General features: G+C 41.1%; 9 protein-coding genes across 9 annotated transcripts; 5 read left to right on the top strand and 4 right to left on the bottom strand.

Moving 5' to 3' along the window:
• Window positions 1-340: 340 nt before the first annotated feature.
• PICMEDRAFT_22582 (hypothetical protein) lies at window positions 341-1,438 on the top strand (the record flags this gene model as incomplete). Its single annotated transcript, XM_019162269.1, has 1 exon — window positions 341-1,438. A coding segment is annotated over one exon (1,098 nt), but the record flags the coding sequence as incomplete, so codon positions are not given.
• Window positions 1,439-1,477: 39 nt separating this feature from the next.
• Window positions 1,478-2,524, bottom strand: PICMEDRAFT_37288 (hypothetical protein; the record flags this gene model as incomplete). Its single annotated transcript, XM_019163073.1, has 1 exon — window positions 1,478-2,524. One exon carries the CDS (start codon window positions 2,522-2,524, stop codon window positions 1,478-1,480), a length of 1,047 nt encoding a protein of 348 aa, XP_019015423.1.
• A 283-nt stretch (window positions 2,525-2,807) lies between these two features.
• Window positions 2,808-4,856, top strand: PICMEDRAFT_74561 (hypothetical protein; the record flags this gene model as incomplete). The annotated part of the gene is made up of 1 exon (XM_019164805.1): window positions 2,808-4,856. The coding sequence occupies one exon, from the start codon at window positions 2,808-2,810 to the stop codon at window positions 4,854-4,856; it is 2,049 nt and encodes a 682-aa protein (XP_019015422.1).
• Window positions 4,857-5,156: 300 nt separating this feature from the next.
• Window positions 5,157-6,401, bottom strand: PICMEDRAFT_74560 (hypothetical protein; the record flags this gene model as incomplete). Its single annotated transcript, XM_019164804.1, has 1 exon — window positions 5,157-6,401. One exon carries the CDS (start codon window positions 6,399-6,401, stop codon window positions 5,157-5,159), a length of 1,245 nt encoding a protein of 414 aa, XP_019015421.1.
• A 277-nt stretch (window positions 6,402-6,678) lies between these two features.
• PICMEDRAFT_37109 (hypothetical protein) lies at window positions 6,679-8,166 on the top strand (the record flags this gene model as incomplete). The annotated part of the gene is made up of 1 exon (XM_019163060.1): window positions 6,679-8,166. The coding sequence occupies one exon, from the start codon at window positions 6,679-6,681 to the stop codon at window positions 8,164-8,166; it is 1,488 nt and encodes a 495-aa protein (XP_019015420.1).
• A 240-nt stretch (window positions 8,167-8,406) lies between these two features.
• On the top strand, window positions 8,407-9,720 carry PICMEDRAFT_74558 (hypothetical protein; the record flags this gene model as incomplete). Its single annotated transcript, XM_019164803.1, has 1 exon — window positions 8,407-9,720. The coding sequence occupies one exon, from the start codon at window positions 8,407-8,409 to the stop codon at window positions 9,718-9,720; it is 1,314 nt and encodes a 437-aa protein (XP_019015419.1).
• Window positions 9,721-9,869: 149 nt separating this feature from the next.
• Window positions 9,870-10,724, bottom strand: PICMEDRAFT_37070 (hypothetical protein; the record flags this gene model as incomplete). Its single annotated transcript, XM_019163054.1, has 1 exon — window positions 9,870-10,724. A coding segment is annotated over one exon (855 nt), but the record flags the coding sequence as incomplete, so codon positions are not given.
• Window positions 10,725-10,937: 213 nt separating this feature from the next.
• PICMEDRAFT_74556 (hypothetical protein) lies at window positions 10,938-11,969 on the top strand (the record flags this gene model as incomplete). Its single annotated transcript, XM_019164802.1, has 1 exon — window positions 10,938-11,969. The coding sequence occupies one exon, from the start codon at window positions 10,938-10,940 to the stop codon at window positions 11,967-11,969; it is 1,032 nt and encodes a 343-aa protein (XP_019015417.1).
• On the bottom strand, window positions 11,894-13,554 carry PICMEDRAFT_18227 (hypothetical protein). The gene has a single exon (XM_019161916.1). The coding sequence runs from the start codon at window positions 13,455-13,457 to the stop codon at window positions 12,036-12,038; it is 1,422 nt and encodes a 473-aa protein (XP_019015416.1). The 5' UTR covers window positions 13,458-13,554; the 3' UTR covers window positions 11,894-12,035.
• Window positions 13,555-13,676: the final 122 nt, after the last annotated feature.

Below are 13,676 nucleotides of genomic sequence, written 5' to 3'. Positions count from 1 at the left end.
AGAAACGGGGAGGGCGCGTGAGGAGAAAGAGCAGGAGCGAGAGGAAAAAAGGGGCGCGGGGCCGATCGGCCCGGGGGGGCCCGGAGAAAAAAAAAGATGGGCCGGATTACGTGAGCAGGGCAGAGGGGAAGAAGGAGGGGATTGGCGCACGTGACTGTATGTTTTGTTGATCTTCTTCATCTTGAGGGAAAAGAAAAGGGCAAAGCTGGTCTGGCGGCTCGTACCCTCTGTGTGCAACTGCTCCATTTACAAGACAACTGCTGCCAGTGCGATGGAAACGGCCTCTGCGAGTCCTGCAGACGACTTGTCGCTCGCCAAGGGCGTCGTCAGCGACGGCGGCGACGACGACGACGAGTTCTACACGCCTGGTCCGGACAGCCTCTACGCCTCCCGTGTCGTGATTGCAGACCACTCGCTGCAGAGCGCACAGCGCCGTGTCCAGCGCCAGTACGACGCACACAGGGCGTTCGACAGCGTCGCCAACCTCCTTGCCCGCAGAGACTGCTACGCCTTCCTGCGCAGCTCGCTCACGCTGCAGGGGACGCAGCCCGTCTCCAGCAGGTTCACCTCCGCCGTCGCCCACTCGGGCCCGCTCGGCGTGCTGGCAGTCGCCTCCTGGGACGGCGGCTGCTACTTTGTCGACCCCTCAGACCTCGCCGTCCGCTCGCAGCTGCCCGGCCTGCACCCGGAAAAGGTGAGCGGTCTCCAGTGGTCGCCGACAGCGGCCTCGATCTTGGCCACGGGCGGCTCCGATGGCACACTGAACATCGTGGCAAACCCTCTCGACGCCAGCTCTGCCGGAATCACCCCGCTCACGGGCCATCTTGCACGCATCAACGACGTGTGCTTCCATCCGCTGGGCAGGTTCGTCGCCTCGGCGTCTGCGGACCTCTCCTGGCGTCTCTGGGACGTGGAGACAGCCCAGGAGCTCTACTACCAGGAGGGCCACACAGACTCGGTCAACACCGTCTCGATCCACCCGGATGGATCTCTCCTCGCCTCCGCGGGAAACGACTCCGTCGTGAAGCTCTGGGACCTCCGCTCGGGCAAGTCCGTCATGGACCTACACGAGGACGGCCACATCAAATCCGTGCACGCCCTCGACTGGAGAAGCAACGGCTACCACTTGGCGTCGGGCGGAGCCGACGCCCAGTTGCTTCTCTGGGACGTCCGCATGGGCAAGAAGGTGGCCTCCGTCCTCGCCCATGACAAATTGATTTCCAACGTCCAGTTCTCCCCCTCAGGCGAGTTCCTCGTCTCAACCGGGTATGACGGCGTCCTCTCCTTGACTGCTTCGGACAGTTGGATAGTGTTCCACAAGTTCAAGACCCTCGATAAAATCATGGCCTGCGATCTCTTCTACCGCAACGGTAGCAACGACTACAAAGATCTGAATATAGTCACAGGTGGCTGGGATAGAAGTGTAAAACTATACAATACAAATGATACATAAACACACACAACACTCACTCACTCCTCACAAATTGTACACAGGCATCTCACAGTTAAACCCGTCAATAACACTCACATTGTTTATAGGAACCTCCTTATGCACAAGCATGTTAATTATATCCTGCGAAACAACACCCCCCACAATCGCATTCGTCGGTTGATACTCGCAGTACGCATTTTTGATGAACCGCTCAAGACTCGTGTCGTCCATCTGTATACTACTAGGTAGATTGTATTTTTCTAGAACCTTGCCAATTTTGGCATCCAATAAATCTCTCTCAATGACCACATCCTCTATATCCTTATTCAAGTACGTCCCAGGCAGTTCTAACAAGGCCAACAACGAGACCAAGGCAGGGTTCACCCTCTTCTTTTTCTTCTTGTCCGTCGGCAATTGCGCATCCAAAAACCTACCACTCAATTCATCCCAACTTCGATATTCGTTTTCCACAAGAACCTTCTGTAACTCAACATCGTTTTCGGTAACTTCTTCTAGTGCCAGAATCTTGCTCACCATGTCAATATCTCCAACTTCCCGTAAGGCCGATTTCTCTAATTTGATCCAGCTCTGACATTTGATCAAATCGTTGAAAATCAGCCCATACATTCCATGAACACAGCAGGCAATCAATGGTATACTTATCTTCCTGCTTATCTTGTTTAACTTTGAAACTTGACTCGAGTTTAGTCCTGTACAAACAATCAACTGATATTTGCAAAATTCTTCCTCCCCTAAATCTTCCCAATCTCTTGAATCTGATTTAAACTGTACTCTGGGATTCATATCTTGTATCCTGTTCTTTGATGCGTCAACTTTCAGCATCCCGATCTGACTTTTGTCCACAAAAAAATTGCTATTCAACTCTTGCTCCTTCAAGGTGCTCGAATCCATTAAGGTTAAGGATCCAACACCTCCAAGGGTCAAATTTTTCACTATCTCTACCCCAACCCCAGTTAAATTTATAACTAAGATATTCGAGTTCCTGAGATTGGTTTGTGCCTCCATTCCCCAAAGACGAATTTGTCTATCATAAAGACTGATTTCATCTTGTGTTAGCTTAGTTTCTTCCATCGGCATGTTTGCTGTAACTAGTCGTTGGGAACTGTTTCTTAACCGATTGGTACCCTACACAATCTCCAATAATTTAACTCGGCACATCCCAACAGTAATGTGTACAGAAGCTTCTTTTTTTCATCGCTAGCCGTTTACGCTCACAAGTCCAATGCCGTTTTTTCCCCTTCCTTCTTGCTTCTGATCCTCTTCATTTCTGTTTTTTCCACCTCAAACTTGTCTGGTTCTACCTTCTACTATTTTACTCTGATAATCATCACAGCAATTTCCTATCTACCGAAAAATGGACCTACTGCGTATTCTAGATGCTAAGCCAGAGCCCTGTATCGCCGATACCGATCATTTCAAGGTAGATCCCAAATATCAATTTTCAAATGTTTACAAGATTGCAACGCCAATGAGTGACTTCCAAAAGGAACTAATCGATCAAATTGTCTCTCTACACTATAGTGATATTTTAAGATTTTTTGAGAAGTTGGATTCCGAGTCATGGGATAACATGTCATCTAATCGCAAAGAAATCATTACTTCCTCATTGGAAACACTGCTGATTAACACAAAGCTTGTGTGTTTGCACCCATACTTACTCATAGACCATTTCTTTCCCAAAAGTTTGACTACAAGGGATTTGCCTAACCGTTTGGCAGAAACAAGCGGAAAATTCAGGATTTTAAATGATCTCTTAACACAACTAGATACAATTTATAACCCAGCAGATAAAGCAGATAAGTCAAAAAAGGGTAAACGAATAGATATTGCTGTCATAGTACAGCCTGGGAAAGCAATGGATTTAGTGGATGCGTTGTGTATTGGGCACAAATGTAACTTGAACAGATATGCGGGAATCAAATTGAGAGATTCATCTGCAAACCAAAAGAAAAATATGCATCTTAATTTGAACGTGCATCTGATCCCCTCGGATTTTGCAAATATAAACGAAAAAGAGCTAGCTACAAACTTGAATAACTTTACGACAAAAATGAATTTTGTCATATTATTTGATCTAACTGTGAATTTGAACGATCAGTTTTTGTCAGGAATAACAGATGTCAATAAGACCAAGTTCTTCAAATTAGTGCCTATCAACTCTGTTGAGCATATTGAACTTTATTATGAGCAACAGATACAATCACGGGCGATAGACGAATTTATAAGACCTATTACAGCTGCAATAGTTGTTTTAAGAGATAGAGTAGGACAATTGCCGTCAATCTTGAAACCTGCCTATACAAAAAATTTGTTGTTCTTGAAACAATACTTAACAGATCCAATCAACACAAAATGGCCATTGCCAGATTTACCATCAATTGGGAACTTCACGTCTAGAGATGTTGAACGATCTTTACTGACGGAAGTAAAGTTCAGTTTTGATAATGAAGAAATTTTGAAAGAGGAGGAGGAAAATCGCCCGAGTGTACAGGATAGTTTGAATACAAATTTTGGGGGGAAAACTCAAATGATTGGACACATTATTCAGCCTAGATTTGCAAAGAAAAATGCAGCCTGTAAGAATTATTATGATAACAAGAGGCTAGAAAAAAATTATTTGATGAACCCACTCAATAAAGACTACGAAAATTTGACTGGCATATCCAAAGAAGTGAAGCAACACGAAGTACTGACGCATACTCTTATTTATCATTTTGATGCTAGTATAAAGAAATTGATCGATTTAGATAAAGAAGTTCAGAGTTTCAATGAATTTGGCGATATTCGATTGAAAGATTTCCGACAAATGGTCGATGCATTTACTAAGTTGGAAGAAAGTGTTAAAGAGAAGGATAACAAGTTGAATGACATTGACAAAGATATTACCGAATACGGTACCAAGTCCGAAAATCTGAAAAATGATATCCAAAGATATGAGGAATTAATTGAATCCATTGGTAGCTCTGATACTATTGATTCAAACTCAAAAAAGTTGATCTCTAAAGATATCGAGAAATATACGCTCTTGAGAGACATAAGCAAGCTGGAGCAAAAATTAGAAACTAGTACAAATGAAAGTAAGTATATGGAGGAGGAAATCGAAAGAGCAGAAAAATCGATAAAAGAATCAAAAAATGCTATTGAGAAACAAAATGCAATTAACGAGGATTTCAACGTTACAATCGAAGAAATAAAAATGGAAGACACGGAAGTGACCCGTGAGAAACAAAAACTTGATCTATTGACGGAAAAATTGAAGGCATTGGAGGATCAATCGACCGAGGTGAAGCAAAAGATGGAGGACTCATTGATCAGCCTGAATGAGATCGGGCATCGGTCAAGACATGTAAATTATTATGGTCGTAACAGTGGAGCATCGTTGAAAAAGCATGCTCTTTCATGATGAAATATTTTGTACTATTTATCATTTAAACATGGATTTCTGAGAATCAGTTTTAGCTGAATGAATCGGAATTTTTACACAGTTGCAGTAAAGAAACATCCATTTACCAGGATTAATCAATAATGAAACTGGTATATAGCAGCTTGATATTATCAAAAGAATAGCATGCCTATAGTTGTAGATATGACCATATCCTTAAAGGTGCTTAATTGGACTTTATATAACAGCCCTAACATGCTACTATTTACATGTATCGTTAGATTTTATTGATTATTCATGTTATAAAGTGGGTGAAGGAAGTCAAAGCTGAGTAAGCTTAGGATACTGCTCTTCAGAATCTTTTGATATGTGAGTGTTGTAGTACTCAGCTTGAAGGAATGCCCACAAAAAATCACTCAAAATTACCGTCTGTACAAGATTGAGGGCAAGGCTTATAGCGTAGAAGAAATTGGCATTACCTGAGTTTAATATCATCCAAACGACGTAAAATGTTGGTGCTTGAAGAAATACCACAAATAATGCAACATAACTGACAACAGGGCTAAATTTCAAAAATTTATAGTATGGTTTGAATAGAAAAACTGATGAGTAAAACAAGCTGTAGTCTGAAAACACAGGATAGGGTTTTGAGAAGTTGGTTATTCCTATTATGATCCATATCACAAATAAAAGGTTCATTTTGTTTCCCGCAGTTATAAACCTTATAGACAGTGGGAAGATGAATATGAACCCATAGAGATTGAAAACTGATAAGTAGAAATCGTTGAAAAACTCGAATATTTCAGTGAAGAAATACCACCATAATCCCAAATTTGGTGTTATCTTTTTAAATTTGATGAGAGTCACATAGCAAAGATTAATGAAATTGAAGGAATTGTTGCTCAAATTATAGCTCACTCCGAACAATACACCGATCGGTGCTAGGAACAATAACACGGCACTAATAACAGACTTTACTTTCTTTTTTTCTTGATAGATGGAGTAGCAAATAGGGATTAGCAAATACCAACTATAGTAAGTCAAATATGTCGATAATGATAATAGTACAATTGCGACATCCACTTGATTTTTCATTAGGCAACTGAAAGTGGAGATGAGTATGAGGTTATTAGTCAAATATGTCGACCTAGCGAATGTTGTCAACAAAGTAAACGGATTGAACATGTAGAAACAAGCAATCTTGAAAGGAGAAAACCCTTTCTTACCATTCAAGAGACCGCTTATTTTTATCAACTGAAGACAAATGAAAAGGTCCAGGACAGAGTAAAAAAGATTTGTATTGAAATTATCTTCAATTTGAGAGTTTTTTAGAATGGCGAAAAACTTGAGAAGTAATGGTGGGTGATGTATAATTTCACCTTGCTGATAAGGGTTCAAGTTGTTTGATAAAAGATATATGCCTTCATTCAAAGTTCTGTATGAATTTATAGGAGTAGAGAAAAGAGAAAACTGGTCCAAAACATGGGCTAGATTTGGAATCCACAGAAATACCGAAAACCTGAGCAAAACTCCGGCCACCAATACCGCTATAGTGGAGCCATCCATTGTGGCTATGTTCATATAACGTTTCAAAAGAAATCGTTTGATTCTCACAGCATACAAGAACGATGTGGTTAGCTTTCAGCGTGAGTAAGGCCAAAAAATGCCATGCTCTCTGTTTTTGCAATTACGTGTCGTGAAATTGTTGATCCTTTGAACTGAGCGAGAAGCGTTTTACTTCACCGCAGGAGCTGATCCGAAAAGAAAGTATATAAACCAGAGCTTACTTTTAGAACCACAAACACTTACTGTGCAGCTACAAGCCTCAAGATAGACTGCCAGTATGGCAAAGAAAAAATCAAAGAATAACGGTGCCAAAAAGCAGGTAAATGGTGAAGTGGAAACCGTGAAACAAGAGAGTGTGGAACGAAAAGAGGAGATTGAAACTAGCCATCATGAGGAAGACAGAGACAACGATGACAATAGTAGCTCTGACCCAGTGGCTCATAAAGAAGATGATAGTTCAAGGGAGCAGATAGAACAATTGCAAAAAGAGCTCGAAAGTTTGAAGCTAGAGCTTTCGAACAAAGAGGACACTCTGTCCAAGATAACAAGTGAAAAGGATGAAGAGATAAACAAGCTTAAAACACAGATTCAGAACGACCAATCCAAAGAATCAGCAAGAGACCCTGAACTGAATGATATCAAGCAGCAATTGGCCATGAAGACGGAAGAAAGCAATAAATACAAAGCAAGTTATGATTCATTGCTAAGCAGATTGTCCCAAATGAAATCTGTGTTCAGCAAGATGAAGGAAGCTGAGTCCAAATTTGAGGCGGTGGAAGCTGAAAATGGGCATTTGAAATCACAGTTGCAAAGCTCAACCTCCAAGTTATCAAGTCTGGAATCTAATATGTCCGAACTGAAGGCAGAGGTGCTGAACTTAAATTCTGAATGTGATAAATTGACTGCAAAAAATTCTGAGCTGAAGCAAAAATTAGATAGCCAAGACTTTGAGCTGGAGAACGAATCCAAACAACTAGAAGTGGAGAATAAAAAACTGAAAAGGGAGCTCAAAGAAGCGAAATCCGATCTTGAGGAGTATTTGATTCTGATTCAGGAAGAGAAGATGTCAAAAACGAACATGAACCAGGAGCTAAGTGACGCTAAATCAAAAATGGATACTATTGTGAGAGAGAGAAAAGAATGGGAAAAGAAATGCCAACAAAGCTCACAAGAAGTTACCAGTCTGAAGGAGACAATTGTACAATTAAAGAAAAACAGCGAAGATGTCGTAAACAGTTTTGAGTCACAGCTGAAAAGCAAATCGGCCCAATTCAATGAGCTAGTTAACGAAATAAATGAGTTGAAGGAATCAACTGCAGACAAAGATGCCAAGCTAGAAACATTGAAAGGATTGGAGAATGATCTTAAGGAAAAGCAATTATTAATTGGCAAATTGAGACATGAAACAATTATACTTAATGAACATTTAACAAAAGCCATGAAGCTCATAAAGAGGGAGTCTGGTAAAGAAACTGTGGACAGAGAATTGGTTTCTAACTTGTTCATTAGTTTTCTACAGATCCCTAGAGGAGATACCAAAAAGTTTGAGGTTCTCCGACTCATTGCCAACTTCCTCAACTGGGATGATGAGAAAAAGAGACATGCAGGCTTGATCTCTTCTGCAAACTACAGGTCAAACTCCAACAGTGTTGTTGAGGTGCCACATCCTGGACGTCATGCTTCCCAATCGCATGGCGACTCCTTCGTCTCTCTTTGGACAGAATTCTTAGAGAAAGAATCCACTCCAAGAGAGGATGTTGTATAGCTGCCGTATGAAAAGGCTTAATAAACCCAGTATATACTAAAATGACAACCCAGTGTAGTTTAGACACCACAGCAACTTTCAGAGTGGATCAGCAATATTTTCAGCTATAGTAAAGGCTGCTCGCTCATCTCCGAAAAATAAATGTTATCTTCAAAGTAGTACCATTTTTTTGGCATCCTGTTTGCTTGATACAAAGGAACACAATTACCAAGCCAGTAATAAGAGAACAAGAAGAGACAAATGGTAGATGGACCTGTTCTGATTGTTGGGTGCGGAGTATTTGGCTTGTCTACCGCCCTGGCACTCATTAAGCAAGGGCACTACGTTCATATTATAGATAAATATGAACCTCCATCACCATGGTCTGCTGCTAATGACTTCAACAAGATCATTCGATGTGAGTATAACGATCCGATTTATCTGGATATGTCTATTGAGGCACTCAAGCTTTGGAGAAATGATCCACTTTTCAATAGATCATACAATGAATGCGGTAGAATATTAATCACTCCTCTACGTCATAAAGGAAGGATCGAATTTGAGCAACAAGGAATCAAATTACTTCAAGATAAAGGAGAAGGCAAAAGGTTTGAGGTATCAAGAGGTAGAGAGAGTATTACTGAAAAATTCTCTTTTTTATCTCGAAATACAATTCCCTTTGACCAAGAAGTCAAATTTAACCCAGAATCGGGCCTAGGTCGTTCGGGGCAGACCCTTATTGATGTCTACAGTTTTCTTGCTTCGCATCCCAAAGTTAGATTCACATTTGGTGATGCGGGATATGCTGTTGGGGTGCAAAGGTATACTGATGGTCAAGTAGGTGTCATAACAAAGTCGGGGTTCGTCCATAGTGCTAGTACCGTTCTTGTATCATCGGGTGCAAACACAGGTAGTATCTTGGATTTACAAAACCAGCAATCTGCGACTGGTTTGTTTGTCACGCATATTCAACTTACAGAGTCTGAATTCTTAAAGTATAGAGATATCCCTGTTTTATTTGATGCTGAGATGGGATATTTTTTTCCACCTGATGAGGGGTCAAAGATCATGAAAATTTGTTTGAGTGGAATTAGATCATCCAGAATTGTTCCAGATCCCTTTGATTCAGAGAGAGAAGCATCCTTGCCTCGATTTCATAATGAATATCCACAGGATACTATTCCTGAAAATTGTGTGTCCTCCCTGAAGGCATTATTGCAGAAGTACACTCCAGAACTGGCCAACCACCAATTTTTTGGCTCGAAAATATGTTGGATCGGCGATAGAGAAGGTTCACACTTTTTAATCGACAAAGTCCCAGGTTACGGCAATCTTTATGTTGCCACTGGAGATTCCGGCCACGCTTACAAGTTCTTCCCAGTTATTGGAAATTACATTGTCCAAATGATAGATGGATCTCTGGATGACAAAATAGCATTTTTTTGGAAATGGAAACCTAGAAACGCTCCGGATATTGTTGATGCATCTGCTGCTAGTTGGAGAGTGTCTAAGTTAGGTACTATTGATATTGAGAAAATTGTTTTTTTGAAAGAATTTGGTGTCTCCAAATTATGACGTGTTAAGTCTCTCTTTGAGCTTTTATAAAGTAACCAATTTCATTATACATGATTTATCGATTGGAACCCGTTACAACGGTCTTCCAAATTTTCATTCTGTACTCAGCACAAACTTGTGATCCAAGCTAACGATAGTTAAACTCACTGTCATTTTGCGTTTTCAGCTTCAAGTTGTTTCAGCCTTTTCTTCTCCTCCTTCAATTTTCGAACCTCATCCCTTCTACTGAGACCTTCCAGCATCTTCCTTTGCTTTCTTTCTTCCTTTGTTTCAACTTTTTCTTCCCCGCTCTCAGCTTGTTTGATGATATCTTGTTCAATTCTGTCGTATAACTTTTTCATTTTTTCTTCGTTCACAAGAAATCTATCATAAGCAAGTTTCGTTATCATCTGTAAATATGATTCTTCAACAGCACTCGTTATATTACCGTTTTCATTAATATAACCTATCGGGACATCTAATCTGAGTGATATCCTGATTGCAACATTGTTATTTGCTCCAATTCCGGATTCTCTAAACCCACATCCCATTGCAACACTATAGAGCCGTGATGCAGCCTTGAAATCACGGCACTGGACATGCAGAATAAGAGGTTCATATTTGAAAAGCACATACCTTGTTTCTACACTATAGTCTCCGTTTTTGGGTGGTGCTTCGAACTTCAATGCAACATCCTTATGAGTCCACCATCCCTGTATATCACCTTTCTCGTGAGAAACAAACAGCCAACGACCGCCATCACCTTTGGCACCTATTTTTATTATCTTTTCTCCTTCAGCATTTTTCTGTTCAATGCCTAACTCTTTGGAGCCTTCAACGAAAACGGACACACGACCTGAACAAGATGATGTCGTTACCATATTCTTGTGTGAATTTATCAGAAAGATAAGTGGCAGACAAAGAGCGTCAATCGTTCCCTTGGGAGAAGCATCGGGGTTGCTTTCTGAGTTAAAGACTATTTCCTTTAATAGGTGTTCTTTTTTTTGATCAAAACCGTCCATTAATCAAAGTTGAATTTGCAATAGTGGATATCATCTTCAACACGAAGAGAGCAAAAATTGGTATCATGAAAGTCAAAGATCGAAAAAATTTTAGTTTTCTTTGTCGAGCCTCGCACAAAGATAAGATCAATAAATGGGTAGCTGCTGGTTCCCGCAAGGTATGTTTGGAGTTAGATAGTGTGCATGAAGCCCCGTTTATACCGCAATTGATTGATAATGGTTGATTTAGACAAGCATAATGTGGTACCATACTTTACATCACTGGGGATGTTCATCATAGATGAGATCAGTTTCCCCACGTTCAAAATTGACGGAATATTAGGCGGCGGTGGTACCTTTGCTATATGCGGATCTCGAATGGTTTTGAAGCATTTTGAATCTAAGAAATCGGCATGGATTGTTGATATCGGAAATGACTGTCCCAATGAGATTTTGGAAGAGCTTAAATCATGGGACAGCGGAACAATATTCAGATATGATTACACCAGAAAATGTACGAGAGGTTGGAATGGATATGGAGAAAATGAATTTAGAAGTTTTAAATATCTTACTCCCAAGAAAAGAATCACAGTTGATGATCTGAAAGAGTATCCTTGGATGTTAGAGAGTAACTCGTTTCATTTCGTATGCTCTCCAAAACGGTGTGTAGATTTATTACGTGAGTTTAGTGAATTGTCCTCCACAAAAATTGCTAATCCCGATCCAGTCATTGCGTGGGAACCAATACCAGATTGTTGCACTCCGGAGTTTTTACCTGAAACCTTGAGCATTCTCAACCGAGTAGATATCCTCACCCCAAATGCTGCAGAATGTGCTAGCTTTTTTGGCGAATTGGAGCCTCAGGATAAACAGAACTGTGAAAGAATTGCAAGAAAGTTTCTTGACTACATGACTAAAACTAATAGTGGGATTGTTTTGAGGTGTGGAAGCTTGGGGAGTCTGTTAATTGAATCAAAGCACAAGTTCATCAAATGGTTCCCACCATACCATCACAAAACAAGCGACTCAAGTAACAAAGTGATAGATCCAACCGGTTGCGGTAATACATTTGTTGGAGCTTTAGCAACTGCTTTCATTAAATTCAATAGAAACTTTGAAGTGGCCTGTGTATATGCTACAATTGCAAGCGGGGCTTGTATTGAGCAACATGGGTTACCAAAGCTAACAAAATCAGACACAAACGAAGAATTGTGGAATGGAATTAGTGTAGACGAGCGTTTGAAGAATTATAAGAATAAATTTCCCTAAATATCGCTTAATATAGAAATAGATAGACGAAGAAAAAGCAAATAAATTAAAAGTACTGATAATCAACTATAAGAGCTCCTTCTCCATCTCAAATACAGCTTCCGTAACGGCCTTCACAATGATGTCGGCGTGCTCCTTCTTGAAAGTGAAGGCTGGGCCCATAGTGATGTGGTCACCAAAGCATGAGACGTCGTTCAAACCATGGTATTCGTAACCAACGGTACCTGCAGCACCCATAACAATGACACCTTTGTCGAATATTCTCTTGTGGAGGGCTGGGCCAACCGCAAGCTTTGGATCAAAGTATTGTTTGGTGGACTTGTCCTTGACGATTTCAACAGATAAGAAGTTACCTGCACCTCTAACATCGCCGGCAATTTTAGAGTCCTTCAATTTCTCAATCAATTGTTCCTTCATGTAAGCACCAACAATTCTAACATTTTCAACCAAGTTGTCTCTAACAATCTTTTGTTGAACAGCTAAACCAACTTTACAGGTGAAAGCGTGAGAATGGTAGGTTTGACCACCCATGACCAAGCCAGAACCTTCACTGAATACCTTGCAGATTTTTGGGGAGAAGAACAAACCTGCCAAGGTGACAAAACCAGAACCAATAGTCTTACCAACGGATAAGATATCTGGACCACCGGTGGTGAGACCGAATTCTGGATGCATGTAGGTGAAGTCATAACCACATCTACCTAAACCGCACATGACTTCGTCTAACATGAGCAATGCTCCGTATTTGTGGCAAAGAGCCTTCAAACCATCTAAGTAGCCCTTTGGTGGGGTTGGAGTACCGATGGTGGAACCACCGACAGTTTCGACAAGAACACCAGAAATGGTGGATGGGTCGTTGTCAATGAAAACCTTTTCGGCTTGTTCTAGTAGGTACTTGGTGTAGTCTTCTTCTGACATACCTGCCTTCCAGTCTCTGTATGGGTAAAGTTGCGGCATCTTTGGAGTCTGTTCGTCACTCAATAAGATTGGCTTGAATGGTGGTTTTCTGGTACCGTCACCGACAGAAAGGGCACCAAGAGTAAAACCGTGGTAAGATTGAAGTCTGGAGATAATCTTGTATCTCTTGTCGTCACCTCTTTCCAAGTGATATTGTCTCATAATTTTAATGGCGTTTTCAGTGGCTTCAGACCCAGATTGAGTCCATAAACAGGATTCGAAAGCTCCCTTGGACTTTTCGCACATAAACTTACTAAGCTCTTCTGCTGCATTGTTACCATAGTAGGCACCGAAAGTGTAAGGGCTATCTTGAGCCCATTTGGTGAATTGGCTGGTGATTTCAGGATCGTTGTGAGGCAAGGAACACACGGCAGCACCAGAGATACCATCGAGGACAACTTTTTGTTCGCCGGTAGATGGGTCTTCTAAAACTAAGTACATACCATCGTTCTTTGATCCGACAGCAATCAGCCCCTTCTCAGAAATCTTCTTTTGGAAGACATAGGATTTAGTTTTTGTATCGACAGTCATTGTTGTTATATAAGTTTCTTTTCTCGAGAGTTGGTCACAGGTGAGAGAACTAGGTTGAAGAAATGGTACTGAACTGAGAACAAAATCTCAACATCAGTAGGAAAAATGAATCATGTTTTACAGTAAAACGACGAGAGAAGACTCCTTCCTTTATAAGCTTCCACCTCCGCAAGGCCTTCTAGCGGATGGACAAGAGGAGGCCTTATCTTTCGCCAGTTG

The sequence above is a fragment of the Pichia membranifaciens genome (assembly GCF_001661235.1).
Source record: "Pichia membranifaciens NRRL Y-2026 unplaced genomic scaffold PICMEscaffold_7, whole genome shotgun sequence".
Lineage (NCBI taxonomy): Eukaryota > Fungi > Ascomycota > Pichiomycetes > Pichiales > Pichiaceae > Pichia > Pichia membranifaciens.
Note: the sequence above shows the minus strand (reverse complement) of the source record. Positions and strands in the feature narration are given on the sequence as shown.

Excerpts from the sequence above, each read along its gene's own strand:
- PICMEDRAFT_18227 (XM_019161916.1), bottom strand. The coding sequence starts at position 13,457 with ATGACTGTCGATACAAAAACTAAATCCTATGTCTTCCAAAAGAAGATT.